At 35.4% G+C, this 24,832-nt stretch overlaps 1 protein-coding gene across 16 annotated transcripts in view; it reads left to right on the top strand.

Annotated features, from left to right (window-relative positions):
* The window catches only part of LOC129757026 (glucose transporter type 1), an 875,183-nt gene that overhangs the window by 625,395 nt on the left and 224,956 nt on the right, over positions 1-24,832 (top strand). For 15 of the 16 annotated variants that reach the window (XR_008739590.1, XR_008739591.1, XM_055754123.1 and 12 more), the window contains 2 exons: positions 15,199-15,364; positions 24,594-24,731. The exons of the other annotated variant lie outside the window; for it this stretch is intronic. Coding sequence is in view for 13 of the 15 variants with exons in the window: in XM_055754123.1 (XP_055610098.1) it covers positions 15,199-15,364; positions 24,594-24,731 (304 nt within the window). In the remaining 2 variants the exon portion in view is untranslated. The remainder of the gene's footprint in view (positions 1-15,198; positions 15,365-24,593; positions 24,732-24,832) is intronic. 16 annotated transcript variants of the gene reach the window in all.

Raw genomic sequence — 24,832 nt, 5'->3', positions numbered from 1 at the left:
AACGAACCTTATAAGCTATACAAAATTTATAAGTTTTTTCTTTAATCATTACTGAGCCCAAAATGATTATACAGAAAGAGTCATTTTTAAAGTGTTTTTAAAATAACATTGGGTTTCAAATTTGGTTAAATTGCTCTTAATTCAGTAATTCAGTGCTAAAATGCTTCTAAGATATAAATTATCTTCACTATCTTAAGTTCAGTTTGAAATTTAAAAAAAATGAAAACAATTTCTGATATCACTCGAGGAAGTTTTTTTATTGATTGAATGATTTATTTAAAGAGGCTTTAAATATTTAGTTCATTCGCTTCTCGATTGATTTTTCTTAGATAGAATATTCAGATATATTATACATTTTTTTTTCATTCCACCACTTCAACTGAGGTAAACATGCGTTATTCTCAAGTTTCTAAAAATAAAAAAACTTATTTTTTGTAAGTATGTTTTAAACTTTGATATTTTATCAATTGGAAACAGAAAAAAAAATATTTTTTTTTACAAAATTCAAAATAACTCGCAATTTTTGAAACAATAAAAAAAACTAAACATTTATTATAAGAATGGCTTAATCTACTGGCTTCAATCTTTTCTACAGTGATGCCAACAATTTACACAGTTTGCATAATTGGCTAATGATCGTGTTTTAGTTGACGCTTTCAGATCTAGCAGATGAAAACTTTTGGAAACACAAATTTTCGATGTCAATTAAACTCCATCAAAAGATTTATTAACCCATTGCGGAACAAATTCAAGATACGTATCTAAATAGAATCATAACTCTTATTTAATAAGTTCTAGGATCAACAATTTTTAGCACAACGCTTCAGATAGCTCAAAAGTACTAAATTTATATGATCCAGTCCAGAGGTTGGTGAGATATGAAATGCAGAGTTCCGATTTTTCTCGTTAAGAAGAAAAATCAATAAAAGTTTACTATCCGTACAATTTGTCGGCCAATGTTTAATACTCAATTTTATAAAAACTTAAAATTTTTATTTTCAAATGTAAGATATAAAAATTTGAAAATTACAGTACAGTTTTTGTTTAAACTTTATATTTAGAAATACGATATCACCATAAAAAATTGAAAACAATTTGACAAGAACAAAATCGAAGACATTCAAGGTTTAAAATCAGTATTTAACTTTTGAAAACCGTGAGTTATATTGACATCTAAGAAAAGTACAAATAAATAGTTCTTTTTTTTTATTGTTCATCTTTGGGTTAGAAAATAACAATTTTAAAAAAATCTTTGAAGGAATTCTAAAAACCAAACCGTATCTTGAACTGTCACTCTTGTTTTGTTATCATTCATATTAAATTGCCTATGAATTGTTGAAAATTATTTTTTAGCGATATTAATATGGGAGAGTGGGGAATCATGGGCCACTTTTTTTCGTTGTTCCATAACTTCTTTGTTATAAAAGATAAAATGAAAATAAAAAATGGTATGGTTTTCTACATTTTCAAGGTATCATAAGGTATTTTTTTTTTAATTTTAATAAGTTATTTTTCCCAAATTCTGACTGTTTGAAAAAAAAGTAATTTTTTTTGGATTTTGAAAAATGGTGGGGAATCATGGGCCACCAAATCCAAATTGATCAAATAACATGCAAAGTTTATGAGTTGACCCAAAACTGTGATTTCCTTATTCATTTCGTTATTTTAAAGTAATTTCAGCTGATGAAATAAAAAAGAGAGCTGTGTATGATCGCATAAATTCCAAAACCTGGCTCGCGAATGAATTGGCAAAATTTCTTATACAGGATGGACAAAATATTTTTCATAACTCTTCATTTGGCATAAGAAAACTTTACAGATAGGTATAACGTATTTTAAGTTCTGAATGTGTATAAAAACATAAAAATATAGGTGATCCAAGATGTGTGGCCCACGATTCCCCACAAGTTAAGATTTGCAAATTGGTTGCGTTTGTGTGACTTATTGATGCTTCATCAAAAATTCCTTTTCCATGTGAAAGATCATGACAAAACTAAGATCATAAGCGTATGAGCATATTTTTGTTGTGCACTTTAGGTTCCCCATCGATGAAATTAGCGGGTGTTTTTTTAATTATGTAAGTAAATTTTTCTAACTTTTTTTAGCTTGTTAAATAAAAGAAGCATATGATGCGTATTTCAGTCAACAACACATAGGAATATATGCTCACGCAAAGCGACGACGATGACAGTTGATTTGAGATTTTTATCTCAACACACATCTGAGATATTAAAAGTGGCCCACGTTTCCCCATGGCCCACGATACCCCACTCTCCCCTATATATCTTAAGGTCGCCGGAATTCGGTGAAGACCAAGGAATTTCTCAGCACAAATTGAGGGAAAAAAATAATATTTTTTTCATCAAAAATCAACAGCAGATTTTAAATAGTCTTGAGGCTTCCAAAAAACCTTTCATTGTTTTGTTTGATTGAGAAAATAAAGTGAATAAATCCGGTCAGAATCCGGGATTTATTTGATCAAATCTGCCGGACTTTTTTTTAAATTTAATATTATATATTCGGGCAAACCAGGATAAAATCGGGCAATCTGGCAATCATGATATATCTGATACATTAATACACTGGAAAATTTTCAATCATGCTCGGCTGAAAAGGTTAAGAAGTGCATAAAAAATTAAAAGGATTGATAACTTATCACCAATACAAGAAAAAATTGATAGAACCTTTACAAAAGATTTGGATTTATAGTACCGAACTCTTCTAGAATTAATATTTAAAACACAGGCTCCAAATATGCTGTTCTTATGTGTCTTTATTAGAAAATATTCAGCAAAAAAAATTTCATTTTAAAACCCTGGTGAATATTTAAAAAAATATTCTCTAAACTGGAGAATCTGTTGATAGAATTCAAATTGGGTGTCTAAGAACTTAATATTGAAAGTAACATTTAAACTCCAGAATAAAAATTTAAATCAATATGAAAAATTCCAAATAACATTTAAATCATACTTATCTCTAGAGAAAAGATACATATTCAAATGGCAAGATTTTAAATTCTATATTTTGTGCTCTCTTTTAAGAAAGCAATAATTGCAATGAAATCATGGGAGTGCAAAAATAAAACCTAAAAAATGTATTATTCCGAATCCCATAAAAGTTGAACATTATCAATTCAAATATATAACTTTTCAATCAAAATTTGCTTTGAATATTGAGAAAACTCTTGAAAATGAACATCACAACTCAGAAAAAAATTATAGGTAAAGGTACTAATTTGAAAATATTGATGTTCTTCAAGATAAAAGGTAAAAATGCTGGAAAAATGAGCTTGCATCATTTTACTCAGAGGAACGTGAGAACTGAGAAAAAATCTAGCCTTAATACATTGGTTAGAAAATTTTCAAGTCTTCAATAATTTCGGATTGTGCAAGATTATTTGAAACTATAATTAAGTATTTAGTATGTGGTCAAGCTTCTATTTCAAATGCTCTTCGCTCTTTTCACCACCTTAGAATTTAATTCTGATCTTCTATCCGTCTTTCATTTCAACTCTTTCATCCTCGCCGATAAAGCCGCAAATTAATTTCAATAAACAAATTCACGGTGATTTCTCCTCTTAAAATAAAAATAATTCGGCTATAAAAAAAAATCAATTACAAAACATCGTTCAAATAATCGAAAATAGTTAGGACAAAATTTCTGACCGTTGACCGTAGGCGACAACTCAATCCAGTTGGAACTTGCGCACATAATTAAGTATTTTATTTCCAAATTTTAGTGTTAGGTTGTTGCGCGTAATTTTATTCACAACCCCTAATTTTGTTTCTGATGTGTTTTAAATAAAAATTTCTTTGTTTACAAAATAACCTGAGAAATTAATAAAGCAAAATTTGAAATTTTAGAGACTGCAGAAAAAGTTAAAAACTAACTCAAAGTTTATGAATATTCTTTGTTTAAGAAATAAAAAATTTCAATTTTTAATTTCCAAATGTTAAAGTTGATAGCCATAGTTATTGTCTAGGCAAATTTTGTCAAAATCCAGAAATAACTCAACAAAAATCATAGAAAAAATAAAATCGTCAAATCATCGAATTGTTGGCTTCTAAAAAACCTAGGCATGAATTTAAAATATTTACGACACACTTTTTTTTTAATATTTGCCAATTTACCCTTCGTTTCATAAAGTAACAGATTTGCAACAATTAATGTATGGAAAAATTGAAAAATTGTATTTTATTTAAATTTTTTTTCTTGATGTACACATCATTTCCAACTAATAAACATGATTTTTAGGGAAAAACAAAAATTTATGAAATGAAGGGTTAAGTTTAATTAAATACAAGATAATTTGATATTAACATTTTGGATTTCAGAACAGAACATTGACAATTCGGTTACGAAAAACAATAGAATTAAACCCCAAAATACCCTACTAATTGAATAAAAATATCAAAACAATCAGAAGTTATTTTGAATTTTTCTCAATTGAAACCAAAAATTTTGTTTCTTATTCAAAATTTTCATATTTGATTCCATTGTTTTCAGTATCCAAATATGAACTGACTTTTGAAATTCGGATTCAGAATTAGAATCTTCCTTTTTCATTCAAAATAACGACATCATTAGAGGATCTGTAAGCTTAAACTTAAAGAGCCTCAAATGATGTCATATGAGCTTATTTCGAGATAACACGCCTTTAATTGTTGTGTTTGGCCGTTTTCCGTATTTTTTTTCCAAAATTTGGAGACTGCTTGTAATCGACGAAAAATGTTAATAAAATTCTAAAAATCTGAAAAATCAACTAAAGAGCGTCGTACATCAAAATGCATCACAGTAAAAACGCTGTTAAAATTACCTAGTAGACCGATTCTTTTCTATCTTTCAGACAATAAACTACAACCCATTTGTGATCTTTGGTGTTTTTATTTGATTTTTGTTCAATAGTTTATTGGTACAATCAAATATTGGGCCCAACTACTATACCCAAAAAAAATCGCGCAACATCTGAAAGCCGCTTTTTTTTTACAGAAAACAACTTTTTCGTCACTTCTTTCTGAAAATTAACCTCTTAGAGCCACCCACTGAGTGCCTGATTTAAAATAGCACAGTATTTTTCAATAGGTCTTAGCTCCAGTGCTTTGAAAGAATTTATGTTCTTGGATACAAAAGTAACTTTTTTGGCTTCATATAACTTCAGGGCATCCATGAATCGAATAAAAATAGATCAAAATTATGCAGAAAACCATCGATTTAAGAGCATATTTTGAATTTCAAACTGATCAAAGAATGCCAATCCAGCTGCAGAGAGCTTTAGAAAAAAAATTTACAGTAAATCGAGTTTTTGTTAAAACCAATATCATTGTCGGACCATTTTGAATTTAGCTGAAATTAAACCACATTTAAAAAAAAGTTGCTATTGAGACGATTACAAAATGGTTTTTGTGATGAAAATTTTTCCAAAAGTTTTGCAGATGCAGCCAAAACTGTAAACCGTTTTTGCGAATTGTGTTTTTAATACTGAAGTTTGCTAAAATCGCTTTCAAATTCTAGTTTATCGTATTGAATGCTGTGAAAATTACATTTATGTCAAATTTTATCAAAAAGCTGATTAAATATCATTAAAAATTTTATTCTGTAGTTTCCTAAGCGAAGTATTGAGATTCTGCCTAAAACTGTATACACTATCTTAAAGGTTCTAACATCTGATAAAAAAAAAATCCGGACCCTTAATCTTCTTCTGTTGATTTCCAGAACTGCGTAGGTAGTAACATTTAAACTCAAAACTCACAGTTGCAGCACGAAAAAAAGTTGATTTCAAATGTCATGTTTAAAGAATTGAGTATTTTTTTGATTTTCTACAGCGTTTGCAAAGTGACACATTGATGTGGAACACCCTTTAATATAGTTTTGGATATAACAAATTATTTTGCGTTATTAACTCAAAATCCATCTCACTTATACTAAGGTCGCCAGAATTTTTTCTACACGTATCCGGGCCGGAAAAAATCCGGTCTTTTTGATATAAAAACCTGGCATAATCCAGGCATTTGATTTGCAAATTGACGATCAAAATCCGGGAAATATCTGGGCAAATTTTGTCAAAACCCAAAAATTTCTCAACAAAAATTATAAAAATAAAATAGAAAAAAAATACATCATAATCTATTGTCAGATATTCTTATAAAACTTGCTCATAAAATTTTGTTTGAAGGCATAAATTTAAAATTTTCACAACACATTTTTTTTGTTTGATTTGCCAAATAAAGTGAATAAATCCTGGTGAAATCCGGACATTCTTTAATAAAATCCAGGCTCCCGGGCCGGGGCAGTCTGTTCCTAAAATTTGTTTTAAATATCCGGGCAAACCCGGATAAAACCGGGCAATCTGGCAACCTTATTTTAGACATTAATTTTTCAAACTGTTCACTTGAAAACTTGAACGTGGCTTATACAATTTCTTTTGATCTTCTTGGGAGATTTGTAGCAATCTTGATTACTATTTTAAAGTCTCATAATTATATAATTAAAAAATATATTTTTTTAAATGGATTTTTTTCCCAAATTATGGATATGAAGCATACTTGTTTTGTTTTTGATTGTTCTTGTAATGGTCAAATATTATAAGTATTTGTTCAACTCATTTATTAGTACAGTACGCTCTTAAATTCATTGATATTTATCTTCAAAATTTAATCAGCAATCTTTGTGCAACACCTTCTCTTTCTCGTTCAATTTTTTTTTTCTCCAAATTATCAAAGCAACTTGTAGCAGTAGGTAGTCGCAAGACAAGCAAATCTCGGACTTTCCCAAGACAAAGATCCGACACGAGCTTTTCCAGCATGGCATTATATTAATATTAAACATTATGCGAAACAAAAGACATAAGGATTTGCACTCTTTATCTAGCCTTCGAGCCATCAGCTTGGTTATGTTTGAATGAATGTATGAGAAAAGTGGGTGGGTGGTTGAAAGTTGGGCGACAACAAAAGCCCAGAAATAATGATTCCCGCCCATCCACCCATCCCATCTTTCTCACGGTCGCCATTGCAAGATGCTCTCTCGTCGGTCTTTCGCTTCGCATCTCAGTTGGTCGGTTCGGTGAAGTTTCAAAGTTTACCGAAAGGATTAAGATACAAAGAATTGAGGTCATCTGCCCTCCCTTCCGTCCCTCCTAGTTTCTGTTTTTCTGCCCAGTTTCGCTTATCCTTCCCAATAATGATTTTCATTTTCTCCTCACGTCCTCCTTTGTCGTGTATCTCCAAACAAGCTAATTTATGTATTCTATTTAGCTGCAGCAACAGCAGCTTTAAGTTTCCTTATTTTTCTTTCCGATTATACTTTTTAAGTCTAAGCTTTTTGGCGTGCAGTCTAAGTTATGTAATAAATTCATTTATGCTTAACCATTTTTTGTTTGAGTTGCTTTGTAGATGCTTGAGTTTTTTTTCTTGTGTTAACTAGTTTAATAGTTTTTGTCTGATCCCTCCGAATTTCCGAAATAATCCCATAGAAATCCTTAAATGCGTGCACCGAAAAAATGTTGTTAAAAAATTGAAGCTCCGAGAAAATCCCCCAAACGGTGGGCTAAACATTCGAACGAAATGAAATAAAAAAAAAGCGAAAGATCCTTCTTCCTTCTTTCACATCTTCTCGTACTTGCGATGGTAGTTCATGTTCCATCAGTTGGTCATTTCTAGGTTACCAACAACCTTAGGAAAACTTCCATGAAACCACGTTCCGGGGATGACACGAATGCGAGATTGTGCGTCTTGAAGGCAAACGCACAGAAAGTTAACTAGATGCTGAGTCCCATTTGGCTTAGGAAACCGAACAACCGGAATAGCTCAGCTCAGCTCAGTTCAGAAGAAGTTGTCCGAGGCCAATGTTGTTGAGCGCAAAAGGTAACAACCGGTCATGAATTTTAATGATGGCCCGGGATGTGGTTGACGTCAAGATGTGTCCGAGTAAATTTTGATGGGAACGGCAGACAGTCGCAGACTTTCACTTTTCCTCGAACGGAAGAAATGAACTCAATCTTGAAATTACATTAGATCAGATGAAAACTTCATCTCTTTTTAAAAAAAAAAAACAAATCAAATTGACATGTTAAAATTTGATAATGAAGTGATAATTCATAAAAAGCATTCAGAATATTACCGAACCTACTTATGTACCTATTTTAATCCTATTGAATACATTTTTTTTGGAAAAAATAGGGGGGGCTACCGGACACTTATGATTTTTAACCAATAACTTCGAAAATATATTCTTGAAAATATTTGTTCCTTTACTGATTTGAAGAGTATCAATATTATGATCTACTATATTAAAAAAATAGTAAATTTAGAACAAATTCATAAGATAAATCATTTTATGTTAGTTTTCATTTATTTTCAAAAGTGTTGTCTATAGCTGGACGCTACGAATTACTTCACCAAAGTTGTCACCAAAGGCACAAAACTTGGCGAAATGACTTAAATCACTTTCACAAGTCTTGTGAGTACGGGTTTTTGAATACCGCACATTCAATAAAGCCTTTCCTAAAAGTTTGTTAAGCAAACCAGAATTAAATATTTGTTTCGAAAAAACTAGAGATAATTTGTCTATGACTGGGCAGCAAAATTCAAAGTTTCTCAGAAGTCCACAATATTTTCGTTATTGAATCCTTATCCTAGAATATGCATCTTCTCTCAGCAGGCCCGTGTTAAGGATTCGTCCATGGGGAAGGGTTTTCGAAATTTAAATTCAGCCAAAAATAATAACAAAACCAAAAATTCACAATAAATGAGGAATTTGATTTTGAACACCATTTCGTTACTTATATTTATCACACTAACTCAAAGAATTACGACTTTTACTGATAAAATAAATCAAAAATTTCAAAACAAAACAGAATTAACGGTTTCAACTCAATGCTATCTCCGGTAAGTCATTGATAAATTATTCAAAATGATGTTCCTTTTTTTCAACAAGAAATAAAATTTAAAGAAGTTTTGTTTACAAATTTAAAATCACTATTTCCAAAACACCAGGAAAAGAATGCGAATCAAAATTCGAAAATGCTTCGGACATAAGAATTAATGCACAGAAATAGAACACATAAAATATTAAACCAGATTAAAACAAATCTGAATCCTCAAATAAATGTTCGATCAAGTTAAAAATAAAGCATGATAAAAAATTGTTGAAAGAAATATTAATGATTGTTATCTTTTATTCATCTTAATTTAAATTTATTTTCTTCATTTTCAATTGAATTATTGATTTAAAAATTCCGCTGTAATATCATGAATTTGAGAAAAAAACATAAATTCAACACGATTTGAAATGTGAATTCTTGATTAGGAAAAAAATCCATTTTGAACAAAGGAAAATTTCAAACAAGGTGATTTATGTATTTCTTATTAAAAATTTAATTTTGAAAAGTTTCAAAGCAGATTATTTGCAGAACACAAAAGTTTAGAATTGAAAAACAATAACAAACAAATAAAAAATATTCCATAAAATTGAAAGAGTTCGACTTCAAAATTCGGTTTATTTATTTGAAAATTAAATCAAAATATGAAGATTGAAAAGAAAAGTAATATAACATTTTACAAGGGTAACATTTAAGAAGGGTTTAACTCGTCTAACCATTCAAAATTAATTTTAAAAGAATTTAATTGCTACCGTTAAAACGTTGTAAGATTGATGCCTTTTTTCAATATTTTTCGATTATATTTTTTGTTAAGGTGAATGTGGCATGTTTCATATTTTTTAAACCAGGACTGGAGTCCTATGAACGTAAAACATGGTTGCAGAAATTTATTAAACTTCTTTGAATTTGATTTGTAAATCGATTTCGACTTAGTTTTGAAGCTTTGGGGTAACATTGATCAGTCTGTATTTTGTTGGTTTTAACGAATTTTCTTGATCATAAAGAATACAAAATACCTTCAAGATATTTACAAATGCTAGTAATTGATAAACTAAGACAGTTTGTGTGTTAAGGCCGAGCAACAATTAAAATCGAATGATGGACAATGATGCTGCATAAATAAAGGAGCTAATTTTTTTAACATTACTTATAAAGTTTTAACTACAAAAAAAAATAAAATTTTGCCTTCATTCAATTCTCTTGGCCCTCGCACTATTCCCCTTAAATTATTTCCTTCAAACTTTACCATTTGATAGGGTTTCTAACCTTTTGTTCTAGACTGGCTTACTCTTGGAGAACGTCCCTATTCATTAAATATCAAAAATTTACCTCAAAATACAACAAAAACTACAGCAAAACAATGAATTCACTTAGAAAAAAAGAAGAACCATCACATAAATCAACCTGCTGCTTCTAAACGCTTTGATTTCATCAGGAAAAGTGTTTGTTTGTAAGCCTTCGAAAAAATAGATATTTCAAGATTTTTAAATAATACTTTTACTTGCATTTGAATTTCTCAAAAACAAACCATTTTTTTCCAATTTGAAACTCAACATGCAGGGTTTTGAACGTAGAAAAAAGTTTAAAGATAATTTAACTAATTTAAAATCCTTTTTTGTCTCTTGGAGCATCACGAGGGTAGAGATAATAAAAAATAATCTGCCTAAAATTGAAAAACATCGAGTTAACTTAAATCTAAAATTGGAAAAATTTTAAAAATAAAAGGTTATTCCCATCTTTCTTAGTTTGACTTTCGCCATTGCAAATTCATGAGTTTTCGAGGAATTTGTGAAATTTTGCACTAAAATACCTTAACCTTTATTTATTCTCCCCTTTGGGATTTTCGGAAAATCGAAGGGAAGGGTGACAAAAGAAAAATTTAATATTTGTACTGGCCTTAATTCAAATCGTGAACGTCATATAAATATGTAGAGTCGGAAAATTAAATGTCTCACCTAGGGTGAATTAAGACTGGTTTTCGTGGTAGGCAAAGACAATTTTTGACTTGTTTGTTAATACTTATTGAAAAACTTTTAACGTTCAAAATTTAACTAGAAAAAAATCTCTGTAAGAGGGGGGGGGGGGTTCAGTTAACTGATTGCACGGCCTTGGCTCTCACGATTAAAGAGAGTGTCCGAAAGCCTAGTAATATGTAAGCGATGATAAACAATCGCTAGCACAACTGACCTCACCAATAGCTAGGGAGCAATCTGGTAAGTTGTGCGTTTCTCGAGATAAACCTTGAAATGAGCCTTTCAGGATTCCACACTGAAAATCGGTCCCCTATTCTAAACGACTTATAAGCCGATGAACATACACTGCCGGCCAAAAGTTTGGAATCACCCGCTTAAAACATGTGAATTTTGATGGTCTATATCTCAGCCAAGGGATTGCAGTGGAGAGAGAATTCTTTGCATTTGGAATGGTAATGATCAAAATTCAACAAATGCTTAACAAATTGCAACAATTTGCAACAATTAGCACATTTTCACTCTCTCTGAGCACCGGTTCCTCTCATTTTAACTTAAACCTTCCTAATTCTCTCTAACAAATTGCCACAAATTATAACAAATTCAATCATTGACTGCCAAATTTCTTTGATCATTGACGACGATTCTCCGTTTATCTCAGTCCCCTGATCTCAGCCGTCTTAGGACATATTGCAAATTTTCTGATCTCATTTGGAAGATAATGAGCAATAGCTATTTCGGAGTTTGGGATCATTCTTTTAAAACCATGCAAATTTATCTCATTCATATCTTTCTCATCTAACATCGTATTGCAGATCTGAAGGGTGCATTTGAAAGCTTGGGAATTGTTGTTTTTTATAAATTCATAAAACAAAAAACAACAATTCCTAAGCTTTCAAATGCACCCATCAGATCTGCAATACGATGTTAGATGAGAAAGATATGAATGAGATAAATTTGCATGTTTTTAAAAGAATGATCCCAAACTTTTGGCCGATACACTATACTGAGGGGTGATCCCAAACTTTTGGACGATAAATTAAGTGTCTATTTTATTAATTAAAAGTACATTCTAAAATTTTTGCGTAAAATTTTTTGATTGTGTTTTGAGAAGTATAGAATACGGATTCTAATGCAACTCAAATTTTGAAATTTGGTCCACCCCATCCCGAGATGATCGGCTTTGAATATTGAGTGCGATTTTTGAAAATGTTCTTATTTTAGGTTAATTTCTAGGTGCAAAACTAAAACATTATTTCTGGGCAAAATACCTCTTCTTCTTCATCATTTTCTTTCTGGTTTCAGCAGGGGTCTGCTGATGTATTATGGACTGGTATCTCTGACCATATGCCCACAAAATACCTCCGAATAGCTATTGCTTATTATTTTTCAAATGAGATCATAATATTTGCAATATGTCCCAAGACTGCTGAGATATGAACGATCAAAATTTGCATGTTTTTGAGCGGGTGATCCCAAATTTTTGGCCAGCAGTGTATTTGGTATTTATTTTGCCGGTACTTCAAGACAGTATTCCATCTAAACATTATTTTCTGAAGTTCACCCTGCGGCAATGTTCCGAAAATCAATCAAAATAAACACTCAGGATGCGTTTCCTGTTCAATACATTCTGATTGTATTATGGGATAGCGCCTCTCGCAACTGCTTCGCCCGACTGGTATGCAATCTTGATCAGCGCTCTACTCAGCAATGCCAACCGAGTCCCATCAATCAGAATCATCGGGTTTGCAAAAATCGCATATCGGAGATGAGTGAGATATCAACTGATCCATTCTGAATGTCACTCACTCAGTATCCGCCTGGCTGATTAGAAATTGAAAAGACGGCGGAAGTGACCATCTTTCCATCACAAACACAACTACAGTTTGATTTTATTCTTACTGCACTGTTTTGACAGCAAACATCGTACGAGGTGATCTGTATTTTAGCGATGAATAGAACGAACGATGATCGGATAAGTCCAGTAGCAATCAATAACAAAACCCGATCGCTATACGTTCAGTTGCGAAGTGCAATCAGGAACATTAATTAAAAATGAGTGATTTTCGGAACACTGCTGCGGTATATTTCCGGTACTAACACCTTCTTATCGGCTGAATTTTTTTTGATGAAGCGTTAACAAAAAATCGTGAATGACACAAAGATGATAGAAGGACTAGAATTGAAACAAAAAGTAATCTACTGGAAGAAGGTTCTCACAATTTCTTTAAACAAAAACTTTCTAAATATTAGACCGCATGACTGGCTTAGAGGTATTCGATCCTAAACGTTGGATTGGGAAGACGTGAAAAAATTATCAGCTCGTGTCTAAATAATATATTGTCTGAAAATCATTCCCGATTAGAAATGAAACTTTAAGTTCAGTGTGGAGCAGTCTTGTTGTTGGATGTCCAAGACTATTAAGTATTAACCTGTTATCTTCAATATTATCAATTTTTTGGGAAACTTAATTGAAAATAATGGCAGCAGCTTAGTTTTCTTTAATTTTCAATTTCTTCCTAGTAAATATAAATGTATAAGTTGCCAGAAAATCGACGCGAACATTATCAGATTGTGGCAAATAAAACAAAAAAAAAGGAAAGGTTTAGTGAGCAACTTTTACTGAGTTTTACACCGTGTGATAAGTGATCACGTTAGTTCCATCTTGAGTGATTTGCAATTTAATCATGTGATTTCGATGATGTTGCTGATGGAATCTTTCTGTATATAATTGTGGAATTCAATAGAATAATGTTTTCGCCAGTTTTTGAACGAAATATTCAATCATTCGACGTTTATGTGTATTTTCGCAAATTTAAAATCGGCAAGACATAATAGTCATGCTTAAGTTCCATTTTTTTTTCAAAATCACAAATAGTATAATCTTACAGTATAAAAATATGTAGAAATAGAGGTACTCAACAAAAATTTGTCAATTGCAGTACTTAATACCAAAAAAAAATCGTAAAATATTAAAAAGAATAATAAGAATAATAATAATAATTATTATTATTAACAATACCCAAATACGATTTTTGATACATTTCAATTAGGTATCAAATTTTTGAGTTTCAAAAGAAAAACAGGAGAGTGTTATAACAATTCTAATCAGAATATTGTTTTGAGTTTTAAATAAAGTCTTACTCATTTTAAGCTCCAAATTTAAAAAGAGTTATTCTATGATCACTCAAGTGTTGAGACCGTCATTTAAGAGTGTGTTTACATTATTTTATGAATATGTCAACCCTTGGATTATCAAAAAACAAGCTCTTAGAGAAAACGAACATTCATAAATCATGAAATTTAAATTACAGATTAATTGTTGAAAAAAATATATTAACTTTTAATTTACTTTCGACTGTATGTGGTTTGGAGCTAATCAAGTAATGATTAAAAGAAATGGTTTCAACTTTGTTCAGTTAAATTTTTAAGTTAATTTTTGTGACTTTTGTAACAAAATTTTCCATAGCATTGTACATAAAGATGAACAGATTTCATATCGTCAATAGCTCTCCAGCAGTTCCATTTATTTGCTAACGATAGTTAGTCCATACGCTACAGTTTCATACATCAAATTTTGATATTTTTAATTAAAACGCAACTCTCTCCATCTGTTCTGTTCATCCTCCACCACCCACTCTTCTAAGTAGTGCAACTGCAAATGAACAAATCAAATAAGACTGGAATCATTTGCAATTCAAATTGCTACATTTTCGTCCTGCAACAATCTTGTGCCATTTTTCCTACCCTCTCTCGCTCTAGTTCTTCCATATCTCACAACAATAGGTAGCCATTTTTTCCCCTCCGGAAAGGAGGAAAGAGAAAACATCGCTTTCAAATAAAAGCTTTCCTGCCCACCGTTTGTGGATACAATTTGCTTCCGATTTTTTTGTTGGTTCTTTCGTTTGCTCGAATCGAAATCGAAATTCCCTGTGTTTACGTCCGTTTTGTGCAGATAACATTTTTTTATTTCTTTTTGTAATTGTATTGTTTAAAAGTTTTTATTCTATCCTGAGAGGCTATCTTCTAGCAAAAGAGCTCTCGTTTCAAGTAGTGGATTTTGTCGAACTTTACGTTTTTCAAATTAGTTTCATCCCTATCCAGATCATATCCCAAAACGTCGTCGATGGAATCTACGAAACCAATCGTTTCATCCTTCATCCTTTTCCCCCGTCAACAGGATCAATCCATATCAAACCATCCACGTTTTTGCCCCACAACGATAAATAATCTCAAACTTTGTTTGACAGAGCCAATTTCAACTAATATGTTTTTCGATTTTTTTCCTGCTTTTTCTTGGGACTGCTCTGGACCAACAATAAATCAACCAATCAATATCACAACATCGAACAGATTGCAGAAGCAGGTCAGCGTGATGAGCATGAATCTGTCCGCCAAACTGGACGATCTGCAGCGGGGTGACCGTCACTTCGAGACGACGGTTGCCCTCTGCGAGATCCGGACCCAGCTCCAGGAGCTGACCAAGTCGGTCGAGAGCTGCCAGTCCGAGGTGTCGGAGGTAAGTTGCACTTTTTTTTTTTTTGTATTTTTGAACATATGCAGAATTTGATTTCTTGTTCGTCATGTTGGAAAGCTGCTAGGGTTGAACTATCAATTAAACTACAACATAAGTATGTAACTCATTCCAGCATCAGGTCATCTGGAAGAACTGCACTTTATTAAACAAACTACCAAAATATCGTAGTGCTCAGAATAATTTGACCTTTAGTTTGCCACCAATAAATTTATTTCCTATGTAGTGGTTTACTTACTTACTTAATGTTTCCGCGCCGATCCTCCGGTGCATAGAGCCGTGGTAAAAGACCTTCACTGTTGATGATTCGGAGCCAGCGTCTTCTTCACTGATTCTCGTCGACAGTTCGGATTTCAGCGGCTAGGCTTCGCCGCCACGAGTTTCTGGGTCTGCCTCTTCTTCGATGACCTTCTGGATTCCAATCTAGCGCCTCTCTGCAAATCTCGTTTTTATCTCTTCGCAGCGTGTGCCCAATCCATCTCCACTTACGTTCCCGAATCTCGATTTCTAGCGCCCTTTGATGACACTGGCTATGCAGTTCCTCATTTGAGATCCAGTTGCCAGGCCACCAAGCGCGGATGATATTTCACAGGCAGTGGTTTACAAAGACTTCCAATTTTCGCGTCACTACCGCATATGTGCACCAAGTTTCGCACCCGTACAGCAATACGGATTTAACTTTTGTGTTGAAGATTCGGATCTTAGTTTGTAGAGAAATCTGGCGTCAGCGCCAGATGTTTCGGAGACTCGCAAATGCAAATCGGGCTTTTCTGATCCGTGTTTCGATGTCTTTCCTGGTACCACCATCAGGCGTTTTCTGGCTACCAAGATACTGGAAGCACTCCACTTTCTCAACTTGTTGCCCAGCTACCATGAAACTGGAGGGATTTCCTGTGTTGATCTCCATCGACTTGGTCTTTCCGACATTGACTTTGAGACCTGCTGCCTTGGAACTTTCGGTGAGGTCGTCGAGTTTGCTCTGCATATCTGGTTGTGTTTGGGCGAGCAAAACAATATCGTCAGCCAGGTGAAGGTCGTTCAGTTGCTCCATTGTTGAAGGATTCCACGGCAATCCTCGGTTCGGTGCACAGTCGATCGATCCAGTCAGAAGAGACTGGTGGTGAGATGGACTAGTTTCTCTTAGACTCCTCGCCGCCTTAGAGCCACTCAGATGATTTCATGGTTAAGTCGGTCGAATGCTTTTTCGAAATCAACGAACACCAGCAGAAGAGAGTCCTGGAACTCGTTGATTTGTTCCAGTATGATTCGTAGCGTTGTGATGTGATCCACACATGATCGTCCGGAGCGGAATCCAGCTTGTTGCCGTCGGAGTGTTGCGTCGATTTTCACCTATGGATCCCGTTCAGGATCACTTTGCAGAACACTTTGAGGGTTGTATAGGTCAACATTATGCCTCACCAGCTATCGCACTCGGTCAGGTCTCCTTTTTCGGGACCTTTACTTCCAAGGATACCCTGCATCCAGTCGGCCGGGAATGTTGCAGAGTCGGCTTTAAGCATCTCAGCAGGAATGCAATCGATTCCAGGCCTTTTGTAGGACTTCATGTCTCTGATTGGCGCTTCTATTGCAGCCAGGGAGGGCGCTACCAAGTTGACGTCATTAATGCGACTAATTACACTAGTTTACAAAATTTTAATAAAATCGTGAACTAGATTAACTGACTAACATTTTCAATGTAAAATCGGGCGCTGAATCCAAAAATGAAATTCAAAAAAATCTCGGTAGAACCGTTTTTAAGTTATGCTCCAAATATGAAATTTCGAAAAAATTAAAAAAAGTTCTTGTACTTAGATTTAAATATCTCGGACGGCATAACAGTAATTTGAAATCCCTCTTTTGCATATTGAAGGTGAATAAATTTTCTATCGATCATTTGAACACTATTTTTGCGTTTGAACAACAGTATTGTTGATATTAGTGACTTTATGAGAGAAAAAAATTAGAAAAAAAAACATTTTGTTAAAGAAAATTTTGTTTCAACGAAAGTTTTAGAATCGATAGTAGCATTTAAAAAATCTGATTTTCTTTTGCGCAGCTAGTGATGAAAAAAGTTATTGATGAAAAACCAGTATTTTTCGTTCCTACCAGGCAAAATACTTCAAAATTTTATTCAAGTTTGAGACTCAAGCAACCCCTCCCTATGGTCAGATCTTCCTGAAACTTTGCATGTGACCTTCTGGTAAGCTAAAAAATAATTTTGACTTGGAGCGAGTGAGATTTATCATGTTTCATTCATCCTATACTATGATAAGTGTACTGCGGTTCGCTAAATATTTAAAAACTGCAAAAATTACAGTTATGGTAAAGTAGCCATAACTTCTTCAATTTTCAACCGATTTTGATAAATTACCACTTGAAATCTTTGTTTTAAATTGACATTGAAGCGCAAAAGAAAATCAGATTTTTTAAATGCTACTATCGAGTCTAAAACTTTCGTTGAAACAAAATTTTCTCTAAAAAAATGCTTTTTTCTATTTTTTTTCTCATAAAGTCACTAATATCAACAATACTGTTGGTCAAACGCAAAAATAGTGTTCAGATGATCGATAGAAAATTTATTCACCTTTAATATGCAAAAGAGGGATTTCAAATTACTGTTATGCCGTCCGAGATATTTTAATCTAAGTACAAGAACTTTTTTTTAATTTTTTCGAAATTTCATATTTGGAGCATAACTCAAAAACGGTTCTACCGAGATTTTTTTGAATTTCATTTTCGGATTCAGCGCCCAATTTCACATTGGAAATGACCTTCAGTTTACTGAGTTAAAAAATGCTGTAAACTAGTGATTGGCGTTTTGAGCTGCGGGTTCTGTTGGCCATCGCTTTTCGTGACTCGGAAGAGTTGTTCAAAATGCTCAGTCCAACGCTTGAGCTGATCTGTTCGATCTGTCAACTATTGACCTGCTCGGTCTATTAGCGGCATTCTAGCATTAGTCGTTGCACCACTGAGGCGGCGAGAAATTTCATAAAGTAATCGGATATCTCCATTGGCCGCGACTCTTTCTCCTCTTCGGTTAGGGAGTTTGTCCAGGCTCTCTTGTCTCGTCTACAAGCTCATTTAACTGCCTTTTTCTTCGGTTAGGGAGTTTGTCCAGGCTCTCTTGTCTCGTTTACAAGCTCATTTAACTGCCTTTTCCAGCTCCGCATATCGAAAGCGGGCGGCTGCTTTGGCTGACCCGGTTATGTCTGCTCAATTCCGACTTTCGCCTTTCTGCGATCATCGACCATCCTCTAAGTTTTATCCGTCATCCATTAACTTCTTCTTCCACAAACTTTACCGAGAGTACCATGGCTCGTCGTGATAAAGGCATTCTTGATTCCACACCACTGTTTTTCGACTGTTCCGTCAGTCGTATCTCATCATGGGCGAGGTGATGGTCAGATGTCAATGTCTGCACTTCGTTTGTTGCGGACATCAAGAAGGCTTCTTCTAGATTTTCGGCTGATGCAGCTGTGGATAATTTGATTTTCTGTACGGCCATCTCGGAATACCCAAGTGACCTTGGCTAAACCCCAAACTTCGTAACCCTCGCAATCGTTTGACGAAAGCTAGAAAAAGGTTCCGCAACGGCAATGATATGACCGAGTTTCTTGAGGTACCTAACTTAGAGAGCGCCTGCAACACATTACACGTGACAAGTTTCTGTGACTACATCAATCGAAATCAGGATAACGCTCACACTGATCCCTTATATTTTTGGTCATCCGTGCGACTGAGAAAGGGTACTCTGAGTATACCTCAAGTGACCACATACAACGATAGAACTGCCAAAACGCCAAATGCTGTTGCAATCCAATTTTCGACATTCTTTCAGAGTGTTCGTAGCACTAACTCACCACCTTTATACAAATCATACCTAAGAAGCTTGCCGAATCGTGACTTCAACCTTCCTCTGCTGAATTTCTCCTCGAACGACGTCTTTCGGAAGCTGTCTACGTTAGATGAAACGGACCTGGGCCAGATGGCATTCATTCAATTCTGGTTAAGAAATGCACCGATCCGTTATCCGTACCAATTTCGATTAATTTTAACCAATCGTTAACGGAAGGTACTTTTCCCAGCGCATGGAAAATCGCATCGAACACTCCTATCCTCAAATCCGGCGACTTGCATCGAGTGGAAAACTACCGAGAGATTTCGATTCTAAGCTGTTTGCCTAAAGTATTCGAGAGTCTCGTTTATGACGCACTTTATCAATCGGTGCATCACTGTATTTCTGAAGATCAACATGGATTCATAAATCATAAATCACGACCACCAATCTGATGACGTGTGTTTCGAAGTTGGTTACTAGGCTCGACAAATGTCAACAAGTCAATGCAGTTTATGTAGACTTGAGCAAGGCTTTTGATAGGGTACCGCACAAATTTGTCATCGAAAAAATGCGTCGGATAGGAATACCTGTTTGGCTTTGCTTATGGAACAATTCTTATCTCGTAGACCGGACTGCTTACGTACGACTAAATGACGTGAACTCGACGCCTTTTCGAATCACTTCTGTGTGGTGACCGAAGAAGGAATTGTGATGACCGGAGACGGAATTACTTATTGATGTTTCTCAACCACTCGCGCACGAACTTTTCTTCCCGAAAGACGCCAAAAGAATGACCGTTTTTTTTTTTCATTCGATTGCATCATCCTTTCTCCTCGCACAGACACTTTCAATACCATCTTAATAGGATTCATTCTGCTCATTTTCTCACACCCACACTTCATTCGATCAATGAATGCGTTACCGAATCATAGGCCCAATGATAAATAACATGCTGTGTTGCCAGAGAACGTTTATAAGCATAAATTATAAACATATTTAAATGTTATATGTATATTTTAATTTATTTCATATCGAACTGCTTATTTGTACTCATATCTACCACATTCTGCAGTTCCACAAGAAAGTCATCTGGGACCTTTGACCTTCTTTCTTTTTATCAACGATCTATGCGCTATCATTTAATCAGAGCAGTTGTTGCACGCCGAGGATCTATAAATTTTTCGTTCTATAGCTTACCTTGTTGACTGCTGTGCTCTCCAAAAAGACATCGAGTCAATTCTAATGTGGTGTCATCAGAATGGTATTTATGGCTCCTAATATTTCCAAATGTAGTGTCATATCTTACACTCGTAAACGTCAACCTATGAACTTTGAGTTCAAAATGTCATCGACCACCTTAAGCCGCAATTCCATCGTTCAGAACCTTGGCATAATTTTGGACACCAACCTCACCTTCTCGCAGCATATCTCGACTACAACAGCTAAGGGCTTTGCGGTTCTTGGCTTCATACGACGAAACACGCAATTTTTCAACGACTATTACAGCCTAAAAAATCCAAATCTACCGACGCTGGCATCAAGGCGCTTTCTCCTATAACGATTCTTTATCTTCGATATTCTACAGAATAATGTGGACTGTCCAGAATTGTTGTCATTTCTTCCATTCAACGCTCCTGTAAAATCAACTCGGACGCAGGAATTTCTAAGACTGACTAGGACTAGACGAACCCGATACGGATAAAACAACCCTTTGGATACATGTTGTGCTCGCTTCAATGAAATAGTTATTTATTACCTCTGATTTTAATATTTCTAAGGTTGTTTTCAAAAGTAGAATAAGATGTGTAAACTTCTCTAAATGTCTGCATAGACTAAAAAAAAATAAGTTGAACCAGGTAACCTGTCTGGGCAAGGGTCAAAATATTCCAAGTTTCAATTCTAGTCCGTGTTTTCATGCTAAAAGCCATAGCCAAAATTCCAGTTCGGTTATTTCTTGTCTCAGATTCTGTATCGATTGATTTATCAGGAGCAGTAGGTTGTTAGCCTAAGATTTGTATCCTGCGATGGAGCTGTCATCTTGGACTTAGCTGGCGGGAGCCGTATTTCATAAATTCATCCACTCGCCGCTAGACAGACGCTGTTTAAGCCGTCTCTGTATGCGACCGAAGCATCTACCGGGTACCCGATCTCCGCTCAGGTTACTAGCATCCCAGCCGAGGTGATATGACCACCACCCGTTGCACATTATTCATCATTCGCCAGCCTACTAAGTAGTATTGACCAGACCGAGCTTACCGATTTGTAAATCTAGGAGCAGGAGCAGGAGCAGGATCCTACTTATATAGCTCTCGAAATTGAATACGAAAATGTTTAATTTCTTTAAAAGTAATTATCATCTGTGTAGATTTAAATTTTGTATACCACAATTGTTAACCAAAGATTTGCAAATGAAGTGATTCATATTTAAATATGATGCCTTGGATCTTATTACCTGCATGGGGTCGTTGACGAGCTTCAAAAATTTCGCTCTGCAGTTTAGCCTGTGTCCATCTTGCTTTCAATTAGAATTCCAGCTGATTTCGGCCTGCAATACGCTTTCAATTGTCCAGTTGCTAATTCATCTTTCGTCTTGCTCCTAAAAAGACATACACCGTCTTAGCCGATTTAGGCTTTACAGACTGAATAACTGACGTGGACAACTTAAGATTAACATTTAACACCCAGTACCGAGATGGGAATCGAACCCATGCCACCAGCGATCATGGACCAGCGATCATCGTCTTACCACGCTAACCACTCGACCACCGAGACGTACTGGTTATGTGCCGACACAGTCTTGAGATGCACTTTTCCGGGTTATGCACACTTAAACTCTCACTCTTCTCACGTACACCTTCTCTTTATGAGTTCTGGATTTATTTCTCTCGCACGATGTGTAGATAGCGCGTACCACACAAAATTTATTGTTGATTGAGTATACCCAATTTTCTCTCACCCGGTGTGAAATTGGGCTATGTCACGCACACTACATACTTGAGCTCCCGTGTAAGGCAAGAGCAGTTTGCGTCGCGGACACATTGAATAACCACCGAAAGCTCCTTTCTCAAATCCGATACTTCCGATGCAGTTATTCCAAGAAAACGCACTACCGAATCAAATCACTCTTGATCTTCCGTGAACGAACTCACTTGGCTTAAGCGCTGATCGATATTGCCCGCACTATATTGGCCAGTAACCGAAACACGTACGACTGACGATTTGACTCTGCAGCTCAATCCGAGTGTTTTGCTCACTTCACTCCTGTCCACGACGCAGCGGATACTTTGTCTTAGAGAGGTCGACGGTGGTTTCGGCACCTATAAAGGGTGATACGGTCCAATTTTGGTCAATATCAACTTGACGTATTTCTTTCAATTTTGCATTTAAAAAACCCGAACACCCCTCATTTTGAAGGTGTGTGTGTGTGTGTGTGTGTGTGTAGAATGATGCTCCTATTTCGATTTTGGAATTTCAGTTTGTCAGTTGTCAAAATGCCACTCAAAGCTGGCAAAATTGCTAAAAGTTGCCAAATCAACCGTTACAAATGTAATTAAAGTGTTTGAGGAACGTTTGTCGACAGCCAGGAAGTCTGGATCGGGGGAAACCGGAAGCCGCTGAGACGACAAAGAGAGTTGCCGGTAGTTTCAAGCGAAACCCTAACCTCTCTCTCCGAGATGCCGCAAATAAGCTAGGTGTATCGTCTACAACCGTGCATACACTGACTTACAAGAAGGTAGTGACTCCAAATCGCGATGATAAACAAAATACGACGGCCAAAGTGCGATCCCGAAGGCTGTACACGACGATGCTGACGAAGTTTGACTGCGTGGTAATGGACGACGAAACCTACGTCAAAGCCGACTACAAGCAGCTTCCGGGACAGGAGTTTTATACGGCAAAAGGAATGGAAAAGGTAGCAGATATTTTCAAGCACATCAAATTGTCAAAGTTCGCGAAGAAATATCTGGTTTGGCAAGCCATCTGTACCTTGACCTGTACCTTGGCTTGAAAAGCAGCATTTTCATAGCTTCCGGGACTGTCAACCAAGAAATTTACGTGAAAGAGTGTTTGAATAAACGTCTGCTGCCTTTCTTGAAGAAACACGGTTGTTCCGTACTGTTTTGGCCGGATTTGGCATCTTGGCATTACGGTAAAAAGGCCATGGAGTGGTACGCCGCCAACAACGTGCAGGTGGTTCCCAAGGACAAGAACCCTCCCAACACGCCAGAGCTCCGCCCAATTGAGAAATACTGGGCTATTGTCGAGCGGAACTGCTAAGGACGAGCAGCAGCTCAAGGCAAACTGGCTTTCTGCGGCGAAGAAGGTGGACAAGGTGGCTGTACAAAATCTGATGGCAGGGGTTAAGCGTAAGGCCCGGCAATTCGGATTTGGAAAAGCGGAAGCCTAACTGAATATTTTTCCTAAATTTTATAATAATTAAACTTGAAAAAGAAATTTAATTTGATTTTTTAAATAAACGATTTCACCGATTTACACGCGTTTTCCCTTGACCAAATTTTGACCGTATCACCCTTTATATCTTAAAATAATATCATCAAGTGTTACAGTTTGAACGTATAGAACTTGAATATGTTATGCGTTAAGGCTGCCTTTCAATACTTTCAAATAAAAGTCTTAACAAAATATTTTCATTTTAAATAATTGTCTTCATACGTGGTAAACTAAATAAGCTGCAATGAAACGATTTGGTTTCGTTCACCAAATTGTTTCTATTATTTCTATTACCGCGAAATTATCCATTTACAACTGTAAAAGGCAACATGAAAATGATAGCGACCGAAATGACATCCAATAAAACACAGCTCATCGTAAAATATTTACTCAAAAGCGGCAAATATTGATCCGCAATTAGTTGTCCCATTCGAAATAAACAGTCCCAAACAAATGTACAACCAGTCTGTGTTGTTGTATATCTATGTAGTAGATAGTAGATATCAGTCAGTAGATTCATCAGCTTAATCCCTGACGAGGGACGCAGGACTCGATATGAAAGATAAAATTCAATCCGGATCCAGTTCTCTACCCGCAGCTTTCCAACCGGCAGCAAAATGATAATCACTTCCTGCCTCGATTTCGATGTCGACGTTCGAGAGATGGCTCCGGCCAAAAATACCGATCCGGCCATGTTTACGGACATTGCTAAACCCAAATATTATCCCCAACTAAATAATCGTTTCGTTTCGCTTTTTCTCTCTCTCTCTCTCCTTTGTTTGATTACGTGAACGAATCCAAATCCTGTGTCCTGGTCTGGTTTGGACTGGTCTGGTCACACACACTCGACTGGAAAACTCCGTTGAAAACTGGATCGAATAAATAAATAAAAATCCACCCTCGCTCCCACTTTCGGATAAACAGGTGAAACGTGATATGGTACAAATCAAACATGAGCTGGACACGGTTCAACAGGTGAAGGAGGAAATCGAGGAGCTGCGGGAGTACGTGGACCGGCTGGAGGAGCACACCCATCGGCGGAAGCTGCGGCTGCTGGAGCAAGTAAGTGTGGAACAACAACAAGGGAAAGGGGGGATGAAGCTTCCGGAAATGCTTCTCATTTTTATTTCTATCCTTTGCTTTGGCTTTGTTGTGTAATCCCC

This window comes from Uranotaenia lowii, chromosome 3 (genome assembly GCF_029784155.1).
Source record: "Uranotaenia lowii strain MFRU-FL chromosome 3, ASM2978415v1, whole genome shotgun sequence".
Taxonomy (NCBI): Eukaryota; Metazoa; Arthropoda; class Insecta; order Diptera; family Culicidae; genus Uranotaenia; species Uranotaenia lowii.
The sequence above is the reverse complement of the archived record's forward strand: the minus strand, read 5'-3'. Positions and strand labels throughout refer to the sequence as shown.